At 45.5% G+C, this 23,726-nt stretch overlaps 1 protein-coding gene across 3 annotated transcripts in view; it reads right to left on the bottom strand.

Annotated features, from left to right (window-relative positions):
• Positions 1–6,086: 6,086 nt before the first annotated feature.
• The window catches only part of COL5A1 (collagen type V alpha 1 chain), a 181,126-nt gene continuing 163,486 nt past the window's right edge, over positions 6,087–23,726 (bottom strand). Inside the window, exons 59-66 of one of the 3 annotated variants that reach the window (XM_079961194.1) lie at positions 23,201–23,254; positions 22,152–22,187; positions 21,596–21,649; positions 20,606–20,864; positions 19,762–19,874; positions 15,812–16,009; positions 10,723–10,956; positions 6,087–9,899 (exon numbers count right to left, since the gene is read on the bottom strand). In XM_079961194.1, coding sequence (XP_079817320.1) covers positions 9,753–9,899; positions 10,723–10,956; positions 15,812–16,009; positions 19,762–19,874; positions 20,606–20,864; positions 21,596–21,649; positions 22,152–22,187; positions 23,201–23,254 — 1,095 coding nt within the window. In that variant the 3' untranslated portion in view covers positions 6,087–9,752. The remainder of the gene's footprint in view (positions 9,900–10,722; positions 10,957–15,811; positions 16,010–19,761; positions 19,875–20,605; positions 20,865–21,595; positions 21,650–22,151; positions 22,188–23,200; positions 23,255–23,726) is intronic. The other 2 variants (XM_079961196.1, XM_079961195.1) reach the window with 2 other exon arrangements.

Here is a 23,726-nt window from a genome sequence, read left to right as displayed (position 1 = left end):
ACCTCCAGTGGCAGCGAGTTCTATAGTTTAATCCATTCCCAGGAGCAGTGAAATTATTTTGAGTGCCCCAAGAATGAGGTGGAAAAGCAGAAACCTAACCCACAAAAATTTATCCCTGCCACCCTTTGATCATTTTAAAAAAATCAGTTTGATAAAACAGCTAAAACAGGTCAGTAGCAAAAGTAGAAAAGAAAAAGAAAAAGAAAGCATACAATAGTGAAAAACAGATGATGATGGAGGTGATCAAGTTACCAGCTTGACTCCCCACATCCCTCCTATGCATCTGCTTAGTGCAATTAATCTTACTGTTAATTGGTGGAGAATTGGAGGAATATTCAACAAAGCACTTGTAGAACCCAAGAGCCCTGCACCACACCTCTTCTGCAGCGATGCTGCATATGTCTGTGGTGGAATCTACACACATATAAAAAATGTTCGGAAAATGCTTTTGTTAAAAAAAGTGCTTAAAAATACATTGAAATTTCCATAAGACTCATTATTGCCACCTAGTGTCACATTAGGGGACGCAGGTGGCGCTGTGGGTTAAAGCCTCAGCGCCTAGGGCTTGCCGATCGAAAGGTCGGCGGTTCGAATCCCTGCGGCAGGGTGCGCTCCCGCTGCTCGGTCCCAGCGCCTGCCAACCTAGCAGTTCGAAAGCACCTCCGGGTGCAAGTAGATAAATAGGGACCGCTTACCAGCGGGAAGGTAAACGGCGTTTCCGTGTGCGGCTCTGGCTCTGGCCAGAGCAGCGATGTCACGCTGGCCACGTGACCCGGAAGTGTCTCCGGACAGCGCTGGCCCCTGGCCTCTTAAGTGAGATGGGCGCACAACCCCAGAGTCTGTCAAGACTGGCCCGTACGGGCAGGGGTACCTTTACCTTTACCTAGTGTCACATTGTATATTGCACTTAAAACACACCTAAAACGTTTTCTTTTATTTAAGAGAGAGTAGATCGAGATCAAGGAGCCCAATTCAGAACCTCCGGATATGCCTGGTTCTCCTCCTCCTTTTCCACCTGTAAGCAGTTTGAAACCTTTAATGGGATTTATTCTCCAAAGCATGAAGGGCCCAGGGTTAAAAATAACATCATGGCCCACAAATTCTTACATCAGAGGAACTGGGGAACAAGTCATCATCATCATTATATAAACCAAACTAAAATCCTTCAGAAGAAGTTGCTTACAGTGGTACCTCAGGTTAAGTATTTAATTTGATCTGGTGGTCTGTTCTTAACCTGAAACTGTTCTTAACCTGAAGCACCACTTTAGCTAATGGGGCCTCCTGCTGCTGCTGTGCTGCCGCCACGTGATTTTTGTTCTCATACTGAAGCAAAGTTCTTAACCTGAGGTACTATTTCTGGGTTAGCGGAGTCTGTAACCTGAAGCGTCTGTAACCTGAAGCGTATGTAACCTGAGGTACCACTGTATACCTAGTCAGATCACTGGCCCATTTAGCTCAGTGTTGCTTGCACTGACTGGCAGCAGCCCTTCAATATTTCAGGCAGGGGATATTCCCCACCCTACCTGGTGATGTCAGGGATTAAATCTGGGACCCTGTACATGCAAAGTTCATTCTGCTAGTGAGTTATGGCCCTTCCTCTAAAATCAGGAAAAAAATTCCAGTCCTTGTGGTTCTGAAATAAACAAGAAGTAGGAAACTGTCTTATACTGAAGCAGAAGAAGCTGTTGACTTCGGAAGGGGGGGTGCAACTTTACTCTTAGAACATAGTATTGGACATGGGCTCCAGATATGAGAAGAGAAAACCTGCATTCTGCCATTTGGAGTAACCCAGGAGCCATTTGCAGGCCCGAGTTGGTTTCTTTCATTGCCTGTGGCTTCCAGGCACTTACGGCTCCAGGGCTGGGTCAACATGCAGATAACCTGCTCTGTTCTCTCTGCAGGATAATATACCCACCCTGCCCCCCCACAAATGCCTGCTGTGAAACTCCCCCACGTGACAAATGAACATCCCTCCTGAGGTGATTTTGTTTTCCTCTCCAAATAGCAAATTATACCAAATGAAGCAACGGCAGTAAACCTGCTGTTTCCCCCCGACGATGCATTGCTAAAATTACATCTTGTACAACACAGACTGTCAGGTTGTTGTGTTCCCTTGGAATTGTTCACTCCAGCACAGCAGAAAATCCCGTGTCTTTCAGCCTCCTTGGGGTGTGCCTTCCTTTCACAGGTGAACATAAGAACATAAGGAGAGCCTTGATGTTGGATCAGGCCAGTGGTTGACTTCACCCAGCATTCTGCCCTCCCACCATCGTGGCTAATAAGCATAAATAGCCCTCTCCTCCTCCATGAATTTGTCTAATCCTATTTTAAAGCTACCCACGTTTGGTGGTATGCACTACTTCCTGTGGGAGAGAGCTTTGTAGTTTAACTTTGTGCTGAATGAAGAACAGACCCTCCAAGTGTTCCAGGGACAGTCCTGGATTTACAGAAGCCATCCCGGTTTCTGATTTGATCCCAGAATGTCCTGCTTTTCCTTAGGACATCCCTATGTTCATCAGAGAAATCTTGGAGGGTATGGAGTTATCAAACCCCTGAGCCATCTGAAGGCAGCCCTCTACAGGGAAGGGTTTTTTTTTAATGTTTACTGTTTTATTATTATTATTAATATGTTGGAAGCTGCCCAGAGTGGCTGGGGCAACCTAGTCAGATGGGCAGGACATAAATGGTAACATTATTATTGTAATTTTGGAATAAAGGTAAAGGTAAAGGGAACCCTGACCATTAAGTCCAGTCGTAACCCACTCTGGGGTTGCGCGCTCATCTCACTCTATAGGCCGAGGGAGCCGGCGTTTGTCTGCAGACAGCTTCCGGGTCATGTGGCCAGCATGACTAAGCCGCTTCTGGCGAACCAGAGCAGCGCACGGAAATGCCGTTTACCTTCCACGCCGGAGCGGTACCTATTTATCTACTTGCACTTTGACGTGCTTTTGAACTGCTAGGTTGGCAGGAGCAGGGACCGAGCAACGGGAGCTCACCCCGTCGTGGGGATTCGAACCGCCGACCTTCTGATCAGCAAGTCCTAGGCTCTGTGGTTTAACCCAAAGCCCCACCCGCGTCCCTACTTTTGGAATAGGACACCACTATTTTCTTCAGAGAACTGTTGGAGGGTATAGATGAAGTCCTTCCTTTTTCCATCCATCCTGAATCTTCCACCATTCAGTTTTGTTGGATGTCTACCAGTTCTAGTGTCATGAAAGAGGAAGGAATATTTCTCTCTCCACTTTCTCCATACCATGTGTTGCATCATTTTATAAACTTCTTGTTGCCAAACACTGCAACATTTCCTCAGAGCAGAATGGGCAAGTGCCAGCCTCCCGGATAAAATTGCTAAGTGGGCCGCAGGCTATTCCTCCCATCTGGCAAGGCTCTTGGAGATGCAGTGAAGTTTTCCAACCTGCACAAGCTGGCTTCCAGCAGAGCTGTAGCTCAGTGGTTAAAGCACTTGCTTTGCATATAGAAGGTCCCAGGTTCAATCCACAATATCATTTCCAGGTTGGCCTGGGAATTGTTCCTAAATCCTGAAACCCTGGAGAGCAACTGCCAGTCAGTATAGGCAATATGGAGCTAGATGGATCAATGGCCGGACTATGTAAGAGGCAGCTTTATATGTTTCTGGGATGGGCTATAGCTCAGTGGCAGAGCATCTGCTGTGCTTGCAGAAGGCCCCAGGTTTAATTCTCAATGTTCAGGCATCTGGAGAAGCTGTAAGATGTGGGCTGCTGGCAAGGTGATTTGCCAAAGGAAAAAAAGGGTACTCACAGGGACACTCCTGGCCTCCTTGAGAGCGAGGAAAGAGAATTTCTCAAGCATTTTAACTCCCCTTGGATCATTTTCAAACGCAATCTGTGTTTGCATTAATTGACGGTGAATGAAAGTGAGGAAAGAGAATTACTGCAAAACTTTCTTCCCCCCTTGTTCATGGAGAGGCAGTGTGGTGCAGTGGCTAGAGTGTTGGTTGAGGATCTGGGAGACTGGGGTTCAAATCCCTGCTCAGCCATGAGGCTCACTGGGTGACCTTGGGCCAGTCACTCACTCTCAGCCTAATCTACCTCACAGGATTGTTGGGAGGAAAACATGGGGAGAGCTATGTATGACACCTTGAGCTCCTTAGAGGAAAGGTGGGATACAGTGGTACCTTGGGTTAAGAACTTAATTCGTTCTGGAGGTCCATTCCTCACCTGAAACTGTTCTTAACCTGAGGTACCACTTTAGCTAATGGGGCCTCGCACTGCCGCCGCGCCGCCACCGCGTGGTTTCTGTTCTCATCCCTAAGCAAATTTCTTAACCTGAGGTACTATTTCTGGGTTAGCGGAGTCTGTAACCTGAAGCGTCTGTAACCTGAGGTACCACTGTATAAAGGTTAATAATAATAATAATAATAATAATAATAATAATAATGCAATTTCTGTTCACATTAACTGATGGCGAACCAGTGGGTGGCAGGGATATGGAGCCCTTTTTGGCATAGCGCTAGTTATTATTCAATATAGGTGTGTCTCCCCCGCTCCCCACCATCAATCAAGCAGCTGAGCTGCCCTCCCACCATATTGCCATGTCAGCAGAAACTCCTGCTTTGCTCCAAAGCAGGTATTCGATCTGATGCTCCCCCTTTGGTAAAAATGCGCCCTTTCCACATCTGTCTTGCATAATGGAACAAGCACCACATCTGAGCTCTGAGCACATTGCCCTGGAGCTGAGCAAGCCCAAATTGGCTTTGATATCCGTTGCAGGTGATTCATTTGGAATCTTGAATGCAGGAAGAGAAAAGAGGTGTGATGATGATTTGTGGGTCACTATGGGAGAATGCAGTGTCTCAGTTTGATGAGGCCATCAATATCCATCTAGTCCAGCATCTAGGTCCAACAGTGGCCACCCTCTCAGTCTAGCCTACCTCACAGGATAGTTGTGCGGGTTAAAATGAGGACTAGGACCTGGGAGACCAGGGCTCCAATCCGCACTTCATGGCCATGAAGCTCACTTGAGGACCTTAGGGGCTTAGTCCTTGCCTCTCAGCCTACCTCACAAGGTTGTTGTGAGGATAAAACATGGTGGTGGGATAAAACATGTACATCACCTTGAGCTTCTTGGAAGGGGGGATATAAATGCAATAAATACATGATAATTCTATACATCTTTTCCAAGAAAGATCCCTTGTCAAATATACACAGTGTAATTGATTTCAACTGAAGGGTGGAAAGGGTTGTGTAGTGGAAATTACAGTACTGTATATGCTTTGATAGCCTGCATGCTAAGAGATGTAAAACCTGTAAAAGAGAATATGAGAGGATGTTGTTAGGATAATACACTTTCTCATTCTTGTATTAAGAAAGTGTCAAGAATATTTGTGCAGGGAAAACTCAGCTTCTGGTAGAGAAGAGACAGCCTGTTCTCTTTGCTGAATCAGGCATCTGGCTCTGATACTGCAGGCATGCTTTTCCTCTAAGAATGGGACTTAATTTCTGCACCTGTGTAAAGCTACGGCAGGAAAATGCCTATGTATAAGCCTGTGTGATTTATAGGCCTGTGGACTCTACCTTTGTGGGTTCCACAGCTGCTGCTGCATTGTCCAAAATAAAGCTGGCATAATGGTGTGTTCATTGAAGATCTCCACCACAGTTGTTTTAGGAATTCGAAGAGGGCCTTCTTGGGGCATTGGTCTTCATTTGGAAATGTATCGCCTGGCTCACCTTTCCCACTAATTGCAATCAATCCATCTTGCTTAGGTTAAGTGAAAGCAAATCAGGAAGACAGATGGAATCACACTCGTGAGAACATATGAAGAACCTGCTGGATCAGGCCAATGGCCCATCTAGTCCAGGATCCTGTTCTCACAGTAGCTGACCAGATGCCCTAAGTGGAAACCTTTACTCAGGATTCAAGCACAAGAGCAACTCTCCCCTTCTGGGGTTTACAGCAACTGGAATTCAGAAGCATTGATGCTTCTGACCATGGAGGCAGAGTACAGCCATCGTGGCTATCAGCCATCGATGTCCTCTCCTCCATGGACCTGTCTAATCCTCTGTTAAAGCCTTTCTTGTTCAAGAAGCATTCAACGTCAGGGTGGGTCAGGTGGAAACAGTAAACTTGATTTATTGGAAAAAAACTATTACATTTATTCTTTTATTACACAGGTTTAAATTTTGTTTTTCCCCTTTAAAAAATTACCTTTTGATGGGCACTGTTGGATTGGAATGTTCGAACCTGTACAAAGAGGTCTGGGCATTCACACACATATCCCATAATACTTTAAAAAAAGCCGGGGGAGGAATATGTATTTAAAACTTTGTTTTTTCATAGGTTTATTTTTTTTTTCTCAATCAACATTTGTTCAAGTCATAATATATATTAAGAGAGGAAAAGGGGAGGGGATAAAATTACACAGAAATATATGTCTGCAAATACAAGGAATAATTTTTATTGCAATATACCGTTAGGTAAGTGGTCTGGGAGGGGAGGAAGGAAAAAGGGTCAAAACTTCAGTACAGTTTTACAACACTTGGTAGGATTATTTTTTTTGACAAACACCCAACAGAAAGAAGGGGGGAATTAAAGATTCATTGAAGAGAAATTAGCAGAACAGAATCACATGACCTAAGTGTGTGGGTGTGCTTAGTAGGTATCTCCATCCATCCAATTAATAAGCCATTTCTTTTGCAGGTGCAAACACTCAAGCCTTTGGATTTCCTAGCATTTTTCAAGGTGCAAGGAAATAAAAATAAGGTATGGTATTCCTAAATTGTCTTTTTGGCTAAAGATGCTGTTCTAGAATGATAGGGCTCAAACTTTATAACCTTCGGGGAACCTGATCCATCAGCTGTGAAGGGGCTGAATGTCCACCATGTTGTTCAGAAACTGCCTTTCACAACCTGGTGCCCTCAGGGCTACAATTCCCAGACACCTTGAGGGCACCAGGTTGCAGAGGGATGGACTATTGCATAGGCACCAGTCGAGCCTCTTGGGGCTGACTCTTCATATCCATGAACCAAAAGTGCAATCTAGGGTCAAACACCACCTTAACCAAAGGGGGTGAGAGAAGGGAGGCTTGCTCATTCATTTCAGGGTGTCGTTATCCTTAACCTAATGCATTTCTGCCTCTACCTGTTGCATTTTGGGGGGAAGCTCAAGGAATGCTATGTGATAGCAGTTCTATATCCACCAGGGAAGCTGCCTCGCTCTCCTTGATCTTCTCAATGAGGGATCCCTGGTGTGTGTTTCCAAGCTTGCCCAAGAGAACACAAAATGCTCTGAAAATTCTATGGTACAAATATGAATGGAGTCTGAACTAGAAAGCACCATGGAGCACCTCAGGGCCCTGTCCCCTTGGTACATTAAAAAAATAGGAAAATACATCATATAAAGGCTCCTGTTCACAGTATACATGATGTATTTTCCTTTGTAAAGACTGACCTCCAATTGACCTCCTTGGACAGGGGTCTTTGGCAAAAGTGCTCTGCTTCTTATTTTCCTTCTTTAGGAGTACCACTCACCCAACTCATGGAGAGAAGAAACAAAAAAAGTGAAGGCCCCAACTGAAACAGTTTATTGCTAGCAAGCTTCTGCCCTCCCCTTCCTCAGTGGTCTTTAGGTAAAAGGCACACAGGATCACACCATCTCTTATTGCTGTTGCAATTCAGTTGTTTTGGGTTGGGGGGGCAAGCTTGACTTCAGGACATCAAACAAATACATAAATTAGCACCACAAATATTCAGCGCACGAGTACAAATCTGGCATAGTTAATCATCCTATAAAAATGCATGAATATTCTATTTGTTACAAAAGGAAAAACAAAACAAAACAAACCCTCCCCGCAAGCAAGCACAGCTTTAATACTTTTCTACAGAAGTGGGCTGGTCTATGCATTGAAATAATTAGACTAGCATGCAACTCCATTCAAGACTGTGGATGGGGTGGGGGTTGAGAGGGGGGTAGAATGGGGTGCTGGAAAGGTGCTCAATCAGAACATCATTAAATGAGCCTTGGAGGGAGGTAAATGGCAGGGGGGTGTCCACCAGTGTCGTCGTCAGAGATAGCACCAACAAAAAAAGAGAAAATGTAAATAATAATAATAAAAAATATAAGCACCTGTGTTTTTATTATTTTTTTAATTATTTTTAAAGTAAAAATAATAATGGAGATCCCTGCCATGTACAATCCTCCAATGTGGGAGGAGAAGGTGGAATTTTGGGGAGGGGGGAGAGGCTTTTAGTTTGGGGGGGGGGAATATATATATTTTTAAAATGAAACCTGTACCTTGAAATCAAGTGGAGTGACAGCTGACCCCAAGTCTGTACTACTTGTCAGAGCTGACAAAGGCACTTTCTTTTTCTTTTTGCAGCAGAGTCATGGATTTCCAGTATAACAATATGCTTTGTTAATTTAAAAAAACACACAATCCTGACATTCCTCAGGTTCTCTTTTCCTTTGGAGAGCTGCGGCATGGTTTATCTGATCCCCTCCCCCCCCACTTCAAAAGTAAAACCACTCAGGCACATGAGGAATACTGTGTATATTGATTGTGTAATCATCAATAGAGAAAGCACCAGCTTAGTCAGAAGTAAGGGTAAAATCCTGGAAGAAACGCTTACTCGGGAGTAAGAGGGATAAACTCAAGTGCAGCCTTACATCATCTGTGTTTATGCATAAGGCTCAAAGTGCCTGAATGTTTTTACCAGGTGCACCCACCCCACGGGCGCAGGGAGGGAAGCGCAACAGCAATTCATTGCCTGAATTGCAGGAGGCTGGACTAGTTGACCCTTGGGGTGCCTTCCAACTCTACATGATTTTATGCCTCCTGGACTGGTGCTTTTCATCAGATGGGCTGGTTTGCTGGTAAGAAATGTGGGCTCGTTAAATTATCAATCAGGGACATGGGGCAAGTCACATGCATGCTTTGAACCAGAGGCATTTTATATTTAATATAATAATATACAAATATTTACTTAACAACATACAAAAATAGAAGCACCTTTATCATATGGGGAAGACAGTCAGAACCTGGGAAAAGTTTTCTTTCCTGTAATTGGTTTCAGTTGTAACTTTTAGGATCAAAGTTTTACAAAAAGCAATTAAAAAAAAAAGTTTATTCCATATGAGTTCTGTTTGAAACACCAGCGGTCTGGTCATCTGACCTGGGAGGATTCTGGAGCATCCTAAGTCTACGCTCCTATGCCGAGGACAAGTGAGTTGTTGTGTCACGCCTGGAGAATAGTTTTCTGCAGGATTTTTCCAGAACCTTCCAAGAGATGGGGAACTTTAACGATCCACAGTACCTGGTCTTCCCCCAGCTTTGGCAAGGTTGTCAAAATTACGGAAGAACAAGACCTGGTTTTGTGGTCTCAGTGTGTTGAAACAACAGCTGTATGTTCAAGTGCAGGAAACTCTTTGGTGGCCTCAGAGGAGATGCAGAGCAAGAGGGTTTTTGGAGAGATGGCCTTTGCTGGTAGTGGATGTCCTTAAGTCATGTGATTCTGGAGTCTGCAGTGGGAATGATGATCCTGGGGCTTAAAAATGGTTTGGGAAGGGTGATCCAGCGGCAGAGTTGGAGCACAGGCAAAACAGAAGCGGGGGGGGAGGGGGGGAGGAAAGAAAAACCCAAATAGATAGCAATCCCATCAAACTGTCCAGTTTTAGAATGTGCATGTGACGATGACACAAAAATGGAACCAAAAACCGAAGGCGCGATGAGGTTACGAGGTTGCTCATTTTGGAGAACTAGTTTTCTGAGTGGTCCCTTAGCCCATGAAGCAAGCTGGTCCCACCTCGAACCCAAACTTCTGTGATGCTTCTCCAAAGTCGTTGAACATGATGTCAACAATGGGGACCTGCTCCACTTTGGGGGTGTTGATTTCCAAGACCGTCTTCTGGTAGCCTTTCTTTGCCTGGAGGGAAATGGAGAAAATTGAAAGGCAGGCCACCTCGCTTATGATTCTGAGCAACTGGCAATCAAAAGCATACTGCTTCCAACAGTGGAGATAGACCATAAGAAGAGCCTGATAGATCAGGTCAAAATGGGCCCATCCAGTCCAGCATCCTGTCCTCACTGTGGCCAGCCAGATGCCCCAATGGGAAGCCCATAAGCAGAACATGATCTGAACAGCCACTCTTCCCACTTGGGACTCCCAGCAACTGGTATTCAGAGGCATCCTGCCTTTAACAGTAGAACTGGCATCCAACCCAGAGGGGTGGAACCTCAGGGCTAAAATCCTTACCAGCCTCGCCACCAAATATCCTTCTTAGAAAACATGCCAAAAATCAAGGTCTGTTGCCTTCTGTTTGCAAAACAACTGCCCCACCCCTGAGTTGCGACCTCCAGGCTCTTGCTGTTAGTCCAGCCTGGACTGTGAATCACATTAGTGATGATTCCTGTGTTGCAGACGGTTGGACTCAATAACCCTTTAGGTCCAGCTCTATACAGTGGTACCTCAGGTTACAGCCACTTCATGTTACGTTCTTTCAGGTTACGTCCCGCGGCGACCCGGAAGTACCGGAAAGGGTTACTTCTGGGTTTTACCGCCCGCGCATGCGCATACAAAATGATGTCATGCGCATGCGCAGAAGTGGCAAATCGTGACCTGCGTGCATGCAGACGTGCCGCTGCGGGTTGCACTCTTTTCATGTTGCGAACGGGCCTCCGGAACGGATCCCGTTCGCAACCAGAGGTACCATTGTAGTTCTATGATTCTAAGACATGCAGATACTCACTGCACAGCCATCCAGGACAGCCCTGATGAAGGGGTTGTTGTCATAGGACATCTCCTCGTCATTGGAGCCCAGGAAGCGGATGGCCTTGTCATAGTTGCCAGCCGTGGCGTCGTGCCAGGCCACCGACTGGAAGCAATTGTAGGTGAGGTTCTGGTGGGCGGAAGCACTCAGGAGCCTCAGGAAGGTCATCTGCACCACGCCAATGGGGTTGCCATCGGAATCAACATAGGAGAGCTGAGGGGGAAAGAAGAAGAGGAGAGGGAGGAAGCAGGGAAGGCAAGGCTGTGCAACAACTTGGAAGGTGGTGGAACTCTCCTTGGAGGTTTTGAAGCAGAGGTTGGATAGCCATTTGTCAGAGATGCTGTAGTTGAGATGCCTACATTGCAGGGGGTTGGACTAGATGACCCTCAGGGTCCCTTCCAACTCTATAATTCTATGATTCCATGAACTTGGGAGGCATCCTGGGCTAACAACAGATGGCTTATGGAAGGCAGAACATCAGAAGAGCCTTGCAGCTGGATCAGGCCAAAGGCGGCACACTGTTCTTACAGTGGCCAACCAGGTGCCCCAATGGGAAGTCCACAAGCAGGACCTGAACGCAACAGCGGAGCTCTCGCCACTTGTGATTCCAAGCAACTGGAATTCAGAGTTATTCATACTGCCTCCAACAGTGGGTGGAGCCCTGCTGGTTCAGGCCAATGGCTCATCTGTCCTTACAGGCCAACGAGATGCCTTTGATGTCAAGTAGGACACAAGCACAAGAGCACTCTCTACCCACTGTGGCTTCCATTAATTTCATTGAATCTTAGAATTGTAGAGTTAGAAGGGACACAAAGAGTCCTCAAATCCAACCCCCAGCAATGCAGGAATCACAGCTCATTTCAATGGATCTGCTCTGTGTAGGTAGGCAGGGAAATGTGTGTGCAGCAAAGAACAGGCTACTGGGTGTAACAGATGGTATATTTGGGCATTCTGTTCTGGTTTTGCAACTGCTCTCAAACAGAAGTACCTGCCCTCGCTAGATATTATGGACTGCATTTTAGGAACGTGTTCTGCAGACAGCCTGTTCCTTTGAAAGAACCTGGAGGGGGGCGGAAGGAAATAGGGATGTACCAAATGAAAACAGGAGAGACTCATAGTGAGAGCAACTTCACAAGGAAGGCATCACAAAGAAATAAAGAAAGGGTATACCAACCAATGATCTGGATCTGTGTCCACGCTTATCCGGAGAGATCAACATGACTAATTATGGCAAGCTCAGCATGCCAACAGAGAAGGCGCTACCTGCATTTTAGAAGATGAACTGGCCAACCAGCTGTCACCACCTCAGAGCTGCCATATTCCTTTCTTAGTCATTTCGGGGAGGCGGCACTGATTTATAGCCACGGTGGCGATTGGGAAAGAGGAATGCTTACCCAACAGAGGATCCCAAATCAAATTGGAAAAGATAATGGAGCTCGCTTGTGCCATTCTCCAAGACTATTACAGGTCATTGCTTTTTAACGAGTATTGTAGAATGCAGAATGTCACTAGCCTTATCATCCTCCTTGGAATTCTTCTAGTACAGGAGAATTCTCCAAATCACAGGCCACCGTACATTTGAAACACAGTGATACCATTTTAAACAGTCATGGTTCCCCCTAAAAAATTCTGTGAGCTTGAGTTTATTCAGGGTACTAAGAGTTCTTAGGAGACCTCTATTCCCTCTCCCAAAACTATGATCTCCATAGTTTCCTGGGAAGAATGATTGTTTATTAAGGCATTCTGAACAAACTACAACTTCTAACCTTCCTTACAAGGTTGTTGTGTGGACTTTCCCCAAAGAATTATGGGAGCTGTAGTTTGTCAAAGGTGCTGAGAGTTGTTAGGAGATCTCTGTTCCTCCTTTACAGAACTACAGTTCCTGGGAAGAGGTGAACCACTCTGGAAATTGTAGCTCTGTGAAGGGAATGGGGCGGATATTTAACGAAGCAGATTTTGTGAAATAGTAATAATAATTATTAAATCAACAGGACAACATGTCCTCAGAGCTGCTTGTTTACTTATAATATTATAATAATAAGAGTTCGTGACTGGAGCCATATGGCTGCAAGATTATAATGAGCTTGAACAGGTGCAAAAGCTCATAAAAATCTAATGGGAGTTATGCATTTGTTCCAGGGCTGGAGCAGGGGGAGGGGGAACCCCCCAAGGTGAAACTCACAATTTGTAATCCCATTTTTCACTCTCCTGGATGGAAAAGGTGCTCTGGGCAATTAAAGGAGGGGGGAACCCTCCTTCTGAATAGCTTAGGAGTTTTGAGGTGAATAAGGGACATGGGTGGCGCTGTGGCCTAAACCACAGAGCCTAGGGCTTGCTGATCAGAAGGTCAGCGGTTTGAATCCCCACGACAGGGTCAGCTCCCGTTGCTCAGTTCCAGCTCCTCCTGCCCACCTAGCAGTTCAAAAGCATATCAAAGTGCAAGTAGATAAATAGCTACTGCTTTGGCGGAAAGGTAAACGGCATTTCCGTGCACTGCTCTGGTTCGCCAGAAGTGGCTTAGTCATGCTGGCCACATGACCCAGAAGCTGTACGCCGGCTCCCTCGGCCAGTAAAGTGAGATGAGCGCCACAACACCAGAGTTGTCTGTGACTGGACCTAATGGTCAGGGGTCCCTTTACCCTTTTAAAGGTACTCAGAGAGCCACATCCAAACCAGAGATTGAGAGCACAGTGATGCCACGTTCAACTGTCATGGCTTCTTCCCCCAAAGAATCCTGAGAACTACAGTATGTTCAGAAATGGGGTTAGCCACATTAAAAGCCCTGCAGTGCATCACCGAGGAGTGGGGTCTTCTGAGACCTTTTGGGACTTGCAGGAGAAACTCTCCCACAGACCTCAGCAATCTTCTCTGTCTGCACCAGAAGAGTTTGTGGGGGTTGTTCTGCTTTGAGGCTAGTGACATTTCTCCAACGAGTCACCTGCTCCTTCCAAAATATCGGGTTGGGGCGTCTTCTAGATGCTGGTAGCTATTTTGAACAGAAGATGCAATACTAAAGCAGAAGGAGAGCAGCAGGACATCAAAATGTGCAAAGAGGCAGGAAGGGAGATTTTGAGGAGTTGCTAACCATTCAGGTCTCCCTGACCCCAGCACAAAAAGGTTTGCCTATGGGTAGCAGAGAGCAGAGAAACTGGCCAAGGCACAAAGACTACATGTGGTGCAAATTAGTACAGTGCTGTGCATTTGTGGACATAACAACTCTCTCCCCTGCACGGGGAGGTAAGGGCTCTTAACACATACACAGGAGATGGCAGTTGTGCTCTTTTAAGTGGGAGCTCCCTTGCCAGCCATGTGGGTGCAGATTCAAGAGTGTCGCATACAAAGTGATGGTGGCTGAAGGACCAGGATGCCCATTTCATTTGGTTTTGAAGATTTAAGGCAGAAGCATCACGAGCTAATGTGGTGTAGTGGTTAGAGGGTTGGACTAGCACCTGGGAGCCCAGGGTTCAAATCCTCACCTGGTCATGAATCTCACTGGGTGACCTTGTGGGCCAATCCCTGCCTCTCAGTCTAGCCTACCTCACAGGGTTGTTGTGGGAATTAAATGAGGAGTGGGAGATCCATGCAGAAGACGGTGAAAAAGGTGATATAGAAATGCAAGCAATAAACTTCAAAGAGGTTTTGCAAGAGAGCCATAGACTGAAGGGATGAATCTAAACCAAAACCAACAGATTCTCATATTCCATAGGGCTGCTCTGAGTAGACCTACTGGCATTACTAACTTGGGTATGTTCAGTTCAGTAGGTGTCCTCTGAATACAACTTAGCTGGAACCAACCCATTTAATTAATTAAACTAACTGGTACCTTGTTAAAGGTATCCATGAATAACATATTAAGGAATCTAATGAATTTGGAGCTTCAGCAGTCAGTAAAATCTTTTTATTGCTCCCACTCCATCAATGGCTCAAGTTCGAATTTGCAGACTTTCAAGTTCAGAACCATGAAAGGCTGAATCCTGAGACTTGTCTAAGTTATGCAGAACTGAGTAAAAGTTGTGCACTAGATTCAGCCCAAGCCCAAATCCAAAATCAGTTCATTTGAGATCTGGGCTTTGGCCAGGTCAGGTAGAGACAGCCCTAGTCGCATCAGGCAATCTGGAGTACCCCAGGAGTGGGGCGTTGCAGGGTGGGGTGGAAAAGAAACTGTGTCAGCTGCACACACCTGTTCCCAGCAGGGGAACACCAATGTGAACCCTCTATTCACTCACTGGCTAAAGGCACTGGGGAATCAGACCCCAGTGCTATTGGATCCTCCTGTGCTTTCAGTGTTGTCAGGAGCGTGGAAGGAGACACATCCTAATTAGAACTGATTCAGGGACACATCTAGGTCAGCTGTTACCCAGGTTGGGGCCTTGGATTGGGTCTGGGTGCATGTGTGCTGCGCCAGTGCCCTAGCCAGCCACTTGTGGCTAATATTAGCCAGCCAGATGGTGACAGGCAGATCTCGGAGGAGGCATGAAGCAAGGATAGTCGCATCAGGCAATCTGGAGTACCCCAGGAGTGGGGCGTTGCAGGGTGGGGTGGAAAAGAAACTGTGTCAGCTGCACACACCTGTTCCCAGCAGGGGAACACCAATGTGAACCCTCTATTCACTCACTGGCTAAAGGCACTGGGGAATCAGACCCCAGTGCTATTGGATCCTCCTGTGCTTTCAGTGTTGTCAGGAGCGTGGAAGGAGACACATCCTAATTAGAACTGATTCAGGGACACATCTAGGTCAGCTGTTACCCAGGTTGGGGCCTTGGATTGGGTCTGGGTGCATGTGTGCTGCGCCAGTGCCCTAGCCAGCCACTTGTGGCTAATATTAGCCAGCCAGATGGTGACAGGCAGATCTCGGAGGAGGCATGAAGCAAGGATACACCCCAGCTCCTCCTTAAACTGTTCCTCTGTAGTCATTTAGAGCCCCCCAATGCTTGTGCTGGTTAGTCCATCATGCAGTGTGTGAGCGGGCAGGTTTTTCAGGAGATGGCCATAACCAAGAAGCGGGCGTGTCTGGCGTGTCTCCTCCCAGTCAGAGGCGTGGTGGGGTGCCAAAAGCTGAGCAACTTACCAGGGACCCCCGCTTGAAATGACTATACCATGTGGCCGGCTGCTCTTTGGGCCATCGAGCCATTTTGCTCTGCAAAATATGAGACACGTTTAAAGCAAAACTGGAAAGTGAGAAGGGGGAGTGCCTTACCAGTTTACCACGCTTGAATTCACTGAACCAGGAGCCTGGGTTTTCCTTGGGCCATGTGGTAATCCTGGCCTGAAAGTGGCGGAAGAGGCGTGGTGAGGAGGAAGAAAAGGAAAAGGGTTGAGAGAGAAAAAGAAAGAGAAGAGTTATATTCGGAGGGGCACAGACTCACATTGAAATATCTCCAACTTCTCCCCAAAATACACATAAGGACATCCTTGTTGGGTCAGGCCAAAGGAGTCCATCTAGTGCAGCATCCTCTCATGACAATAGCCAACCAAGTGCTCCAATGGGAAGCCCACAAGCAGGACTGAGTACAACAGTAACACTACCCCCACTTGAGATTAATGTCAACTGGTATTCAGAGGCATATCAACTCAGACACTGGAGGAGGAATATAAGATAGGATTTTGGAATCTGTGGCCCTCCAGTTGTTGTTGGACTCCAACTCCCATCAGCCCCAGCCAGCACGGTCAATGGTTGGAGATGATGGGAGCTGTAGTGCAGCAACACCTGGAGGGCCACAGATTCCCCACTCTCTTGACACAGAAAGTAAGAAGAGCCTGGCTGTTGGATCAAGCCAAAGGGTGCTCATCTAGTCCAGCCTCCTATTCTCACAATGGCCACCCAGATGTCCCAGTGGGAAGCCTTGGAAGCAGGACCTGAGCAGAAGAGCAACTTTCTCCTGTGGCTTCCAGCAACTAGTATTCAGAAGCATTACTGCCTCCAATAGCAGGGTGAAAACACAAAAAGAGCCCTCCTGGATGAGGCCAAAGGGTGCCCAAGTAGTCCAGTAGCCTGTTCTTACAGTGGCCAACCAGGTGCCCATTAGGAGAAGCCAGCAAGCAGGATGTGACCACAACAGCAATGCTCCTCTTCTGCAAATATATATTTAAAATGTTTTTTTCCTCTGTCAGGTAGGAGAACGGCATTGCAAAATTCAGAAAACTGTTGATTTCAAAAGACAGTGGTGTTTTGGTTCCGGAAATGCAATTCTGAAAAGTTCACATTAGAAATATAAGCGGATCAAATCCCCCCCCCCATCCAGAGGTATTTTTGTTACCATGACAGCTATGTTCCTCCTTTCTGTTTAAAATCAAGGTGACCTGGTGCCAAATCTGAGATCTCTCTCTCTCTTTATCTTGGAAGAATTCCTGAACTGGAAAGTTAACTGCTTGACTTCAAGATCAAACTTTTCAACCCTTACGAATGCACAGCTGTAAAACAATTATGCCCCCGGTGACAACTCTCATTACTTTGGGGTTAATGGTCTGTATAACCTCTGGAGAGGTGTTGGGCTACAACCATCAGCAAGCCCTGCCAGTAAAGAACAAGCAGAAATATCACTCTCCTGGGTAAATGGTCCATTTATCCAGGAAGGTTGGAGGTGGCTGAATAAGGTTTGGAAGCAAATGGTCAGAATGGCAAAACTGCTACTCTGAGCCCAGAACCAATGAAGAGCACATGTAGGCTCAGCCCAATTGGTTTGTATCACAGGAGCCACCATTGTTGAATCTGTCGGAGCAATGGTGTCCTTGACATCTTCCTTGGGCACCCATGATGCCACAGAATCCACTTGCTAACTGCATAGGTTGGTGATTACCTTGAACATGAGGCTGCTGGAATGAGGCTAATGGCTCATCTAATCCAGCATCATGTTGTCATAAAAACAAAAGAACCTGCTGGATCAGGCTAGTGGCTCATCTAGTCCAGCATCATCTTCACACAGTGGCCAACCAGATACCCATTAGGAGCACCTCTCAGTACCCAAGCACAAGAGCCTTCTTCTCTCTTGTGGTTTTCAGCAACTGGTACTCAGAAGCATTACTGACTCCAGCTGCGGAGGCAGAACATAGCCATTGTGGTTAGTAGCCATCAATAGCCCTCTCCTCCATGGATTTGTCCTCTTTTAAAACCACCCAAGTTAGTGGCCACCACTGCCTCCTGTGGGAGCAAGTTCCATAGTTTAACTACCGGTTTGTGCTGCATGAAGAAGTGAAGAAAAGTGCACAGAGCTGAAGGAGGAAACTGGAAGCAATTCCATCCTTAGGGAAAGACAAGAAATAGGGTGTTGCCTTCTACTGAGTTAGACCATTGGTCCATCTGGCTCAGTATTTCCAGTACTGAGGCTCTCCGGGACTTTGGGCACAGGACATTGCCAGCCCTACCTGAAGACTGAACCCAGAATCTTCTTGCACGCAAATAATATGTTCTACTACTGAGCCCTTCCTTTAAAAATGAAGTAGGAGTCTAGTCTTCATACTTTTGAAGAAAGGGTTGAGTTGAAAAAGGAACACGGGAAGCTGCATTATACTGAGAGAAATCCATTGGTCCATCTAGTTTAGTACTGCCTACACTGACTGGCAGCAGTGGCTCTCTGGGGTTTCAGGCATAGGACATTCCTACTTGTAGATGCCATCAGGGATTGAACATGGGGCCTCCTGCATACAAAACATATGCTTCATCACTAAGTTGTGGTCCTTCCCCAAAAAACAAAGATTCTAGTCCTTGTAGTTCTGAATAAAAAGTTGAGTTAAATAGGAATATAGGAAGCTATCTTAGAATCATGGAAACATAGAATTGTAGCACTGAAAGGGACCCCAAGTGCCATCTAGTCCAACCCCTGCAATGCAAGAATAACAGCTAAAGAATCCTTGATAGAGGGCCATTCAACCACGGGATGTTAAAAATCTCCAAGGAAGGAGAGGCCATCACCTTCTGACAGAGTCTGTTCCACCACTGAATGACAGAAAGCTATTCCTAATTTTTAGTTGTAATCTCCTTTCTTGTCATTTGAATCAGGCCCTCCCTCCTGGAGCAGCAGAAAACAAGCTGGCTCCATCTTCCACATGGCAACCCTTCAGATAGTTGAAGACGGCTATCAAATATGGTTTTACTGAGCCAGGCCATTGGTCCACCCAGCTTAGCATTGCCAAAAGCTCTTCAGAATTTTGAACAGGGGTCTTTCCCAGTCCTAGCTGGAGATGCAAGTGGGGACTGATCTTGGGACCTTTTGCATGCAAAGGAGATGCTCTGCCATGGAGCCCTGAAGCCTGGAGTTCTTTGAAGCATAATCTTAAAGGATCTGACCTGGAGGGCTTTGACTATATCCTGAACAGTGTAATGATTAAGGAAATCATGTTTTCTTCCTAAAATGTTCATAACAGCCCACTGGAAAAAAATATCAAAGTCTCCTGTTCCTCCTTAATACAGTTCTACATAATCTCTCCACTCCCAGCCTATTAACTGCTCTCATGATTTCTTTATGAAATGCAACACAGCTACATTTTTCCTGCATTTTATATGCAAACATGGGACAAGGCTACTTTCAGGACAGTGAGCTATTAGGCTTATAAAAAATATGTACTGTGAATAAGCAAGTACTTTTTCTTTATCGCAATAATTTATACACAGGCCTTTTGAGCTACGGCCTCTCACTTCAAATATAGTTCTGGAGATCAAGCCATTATTAGGAACTTAGCAGCTTTTTAGGGTGCAATTAGGCGCAAGATAGGGGCCGCTTGGTTCTAAATAAGGTGGTGGACTCTCATTCATTGAAGGTTTCTTAGCAGTGGTTGGATAGCCACCTATCAGGGATTCTTTAGCTGTGATCCCCGCATTGCAGGGGGTTGGACTAGATGACCCTTGGGGGACCTTCCAACTCTACAGTTATATGATTTTAAGCTTCCTATAGAACCAAATCAAGGATCCAATGGACAGGTCAACTTTTCTGCCTGCCTTCCAACGTGAAAGTGAAAGGGATGCCCAGATTAGTGAGAAAGAAAGAAAGTAAGTAAGAGAAAAAGCTCACAAGAATCACTTACCCCTTCTGACTTCTTATCTGGGAAGATGCAGGTCTCCCCACCAGCGGTGAAATTACAGTAAACTTTGAAGGAATCCCTGGAACAACCTTGATTAGGATCTACCCAGTATTCACCTGGAGTTGGGACCATGTTTTTTTGAGGGGAGGAAGGAAGACAGGAAGAGTTGATACAAATCCTACAATTTAATCATCTAACACATTCCTATGTTTGTGAAAATCCTACTATATGACACCAATTTGTTTTCGCAACAATAAAAAGGGACTAGGGATGGAAGGATCTGTTTTGTTTTCTAAGTAGCAATTTGCAATCTCTCTTAAAAAGAATCCTCATGAAAATCCACCAGCATTTTGGAGTGAATTTCTCCTAATAAACCAATTTTATGCAACAAATGCTTATGTGCAGTTTTCACTAACAAATACATTTTTGCAAGAGATTTCCCTAAACGTTATTTGTATTTGTATGTTATTTTCACTAATATCCTCATTTTTTTATGCACACTTTCCCCTAAGCTATGCATTTTGTGAAACACTGGTTGATTGGAGAACTGCATCATGAAATTTGGGTAAGTGCAAATTTTTGATTCACCTATTGTTTCAGAAAGTGTGAATTTGATGGAATCAGCTTTAGACTCAAGAGTTGTGGAGGTGGAAGGGACCCCATGGGTCAACTAGTCTGAATACCTTCAGCAATCCCAGCAATGCAGGAATCCCAGCTACCGAATTAAGGTCTATCTGAGGCATCCCTATCTGAGGCATGTAGAAATTGCAGATGTGTACAACACTGTTCTGGTTCCCAGATGAACCCTCCTTCCCCTTCCTGCATATCCACTGATGCCCATCCATACCGTCTGGGAAATCCGGATGACAGAGTTGCAGATCTTTGCAGGTGCGAGCTGGGTTGTGCTGAGTGCCCAGCGGGTGCTTCATCTGCTCAATTTCCAGTTTCAGAGAGTTCAAGGAGCCAAAGATCTCCTCCATGCCGTCAGCGTAGTCCATGTAGTTGTCAGCATTGCCTTCGTTGACCAACTGGCTGGCGTCAATATTCCGCCGGGTCCTCTTTGACGACTGGATGGGAAGTGGTTGGATCACTTCCCCTGGAGGACCCTGGGGCAAGGAAGAAGTAGAGTGACACGGTTTAACTGGTGCTGAAGACAGAGAAAGACAACATGTAGGGAAGGGGCAACATCAAGGATGGACTACTGTAAGCTGCTCTTTAAGGGACTGCCCTTGGGCCTGGTTTGGAAGCTCCAGCTGGTGCAGAATGAGGTATCCAGATTGCTGATGGGGGCATCTCGCTGATAACATGGGAACTACTGTTAAAGCATATTTACTGGCTGCCCATCTCTACCAAGGCAGGTTCAAGGTCCTTGTATTAATTTACAAAGCCTTGAACAACTAACATCCAGGGTACCTCAGAGATTGCCTGAGCCTTTATATTCTATATTGAACAATGAAATTATCTGGAGGAGGATTGTTAGTCATCCCCTGAGTTGGGGAGGCTTGTTTGACAACAAAGAGAAACTAAGCCTTTAGTGTCATTGGCCCAGTCCAGTGGAACTTTATGCCACTGGAGTTTCAACAGGAGCCTTCTATACCAACTTTTAAATGCCCGATGAAAACATTTGTTTTCAGGTGCGAGGCAGATAAGAAGAGATCCTTCCACAATGGTTAACTGATGTCTGCTTTTAACTTTCCTGGTATTACCTGTATGGTCCTATGTCGTTTTGGTGTAAACCACTTTGTTGTTTGTTTATGAAAAAGCTGCCTGTAAATATTTCCAATAAAAAGGGGAGAGGTGTTCCAAAACCACAAAGGACATGGTGACCAGTACTTACAGGAGGCCCTGGTGGCCCAGGGTGACCAGTTTCCCCTTTTGGACCTGTTGGACCCTAGAAAGACAAAGAAACAGAAACCAGCACATGTTAGTTAGGTGGGCAATACAGACAGCCACAGATCAGAGGCTTGTCATCAAGGGATAACTCCTATTTGCTGTGGGCCAACCCTCTGACCCCAAGTCCTTTATATGGGAGCAGCTACATGATGAACAAAGATAGCCTTCGGAGTGTAAAAGAACCAGGTAAGGCCGCCTCTTAATACAAGGATTCCCAAAATAGGGGTGGCAGTTTTCATCAATGTTTGGATGCAGAGAGCCATTTTGATTCAAGATGGTAGCCCAGAAAACAACTTTGGTGTGACTTTGCACATTTTTTGGCGTAGGTTTGGCTGCTTCTCAAGATATCATTGCCAAACTCAATTCAGGGGTTCCTTGGGCAGGGATCTTCTTTGATGTTCAGACGCCTGGTGCCATTTTGAATCAAGATGGGAGACCAAAATGTGACTTTGGTATGACTCCACCAAATTAATGTTCCCAGTTGCATAGGTTTGACTTACCGATGATCCTTTAGCACCTTTTGGACCAGGAGGACCCTAGACCATGGAGAGAGCCAAACCAACAGTTAGTAGATTCACACACATACACAAATTATCACTCACATTAATGTAAGCTACTGATTTAAAACCCAAACACTATTGCAGGTTTCAAATGAATGCGCTAGGGATACATTCATCTCTCCTCAAATATGGAAGATGGAGCAAGCTTGTTTTCTCCTGCTCCAAAGGGTGACACGAGCCAATGGATTCAAGTTACAAGAAAGGAGATTCCAACTGAACATTAGGTAGAATTTTCTGACAGTAAGAGATCTTCAACAGTGGAAAGGACACCCTCAGAAGGCAATGGACTCTTCTTCACTGGAGGTTTTTAAGCAGAGGTTGAATGGCCATCTGTCATGCATGATTTAGTTGAGAGATTCCTGCATTGCAGGGGTTTGGATTAGATGACCCTTGGAGTCCTTTCCAACTCTACAATTCTATGATTCTATGAAGCCCCCAAGCAATATTTTGAAACATCTGTTTAACATTAAAAAAAAGAAATACCAGAATTACTATGGGTTGTATCCCACCTACATTTTACTCAGAGTATCATAGAATCATAGACTCACAGAAATTTATGTTCCAAAGTTAGTCATGTCCATTCATTCTATTCGGGGGCCAACCCAGCCAACTCCTAGGTATGCTTCGGGATGGGCCATAGCTCATGTTTTAGTGCATCTGCTTTGCATGCTGAATATGCCAGGTTCTATCCGAAGATCTCTAGGTAGGGCTGGAAATGTCCTCTGCTTGAAACCCTAGAAAGCTGCTATTCTATATAGAAGAGGGTCAGTGAATTCTAGGGATTGATCAGTAGAATCTGAGAAAGATCTGGTGCAACAGGAGGTTTCTGGTAGTTTCCAGGCCTCCCATTTTCTTGTTGAACTCACAACAGGACACAATGACATGTAGCCTACCAGGTTATTTACTGAATAGCTCGCCTCTCTTATGCACAAGTGACTCATTCGCACCATCGTTTTGGGAATAAGGATCTCTGGGAACTTGCTACGTACCGGTAAACCTGGAGGACCAGGAGGCCCAATTGGACCAGACGGACCTGTTATACCCTATAGAAAGAAACCCAAACAGCAAAATCAATGTTTATTCAAGAGGAATTCAGAAAGTATCTGTTGTTAACAACAAGCTTTGGAGGAGCCAATTCTAAATTTGGATGTTTAAAAATATTTAAAGATTTAATCAAACTAATTAATTATTATACAATACAGAAGTACTCGTGAATATTTATAGGGATACAGTAAATTAGAAGGAATGTATGGTTTTATGTTATGTTGCATATTTATCATTCCAAAATATTTCCCCATAAATCTCTTTGGTTGATTGATAGCATTAAAGTAAGTTAATGCTATCATCATTACAATCGACCAGGTGTAGGGAACCTCCGGCCTGCAGATGTTGCTAAACTACAAAGTCATCCATCCATTGTCATTGGCCACGTTGACTGGGGCTAATGGGATAGGAGTCTAGCAACATCGAACAACAGACTCCCCACACCTGTGACAAACTATGTTTTCTCAATCC

Source organism: Podarcis cretensis (assembly GCF_951804945.1).
Source record: "Podarcis cretensis genome assembly, chromosome: Z".
In the NCBI taxonomy this organism is placed as follows: Eukaryota; Metazoa; Chordata; class Lepidosauria; order Squamata; family Lacertidae; genus Podarcis; species Podarcis cretensis.
The sequence above is the reverse complement of the archived record's forward strand: the minus strand, read 5'-3'. Positions and strand labels throughout refer to the sequence as shown.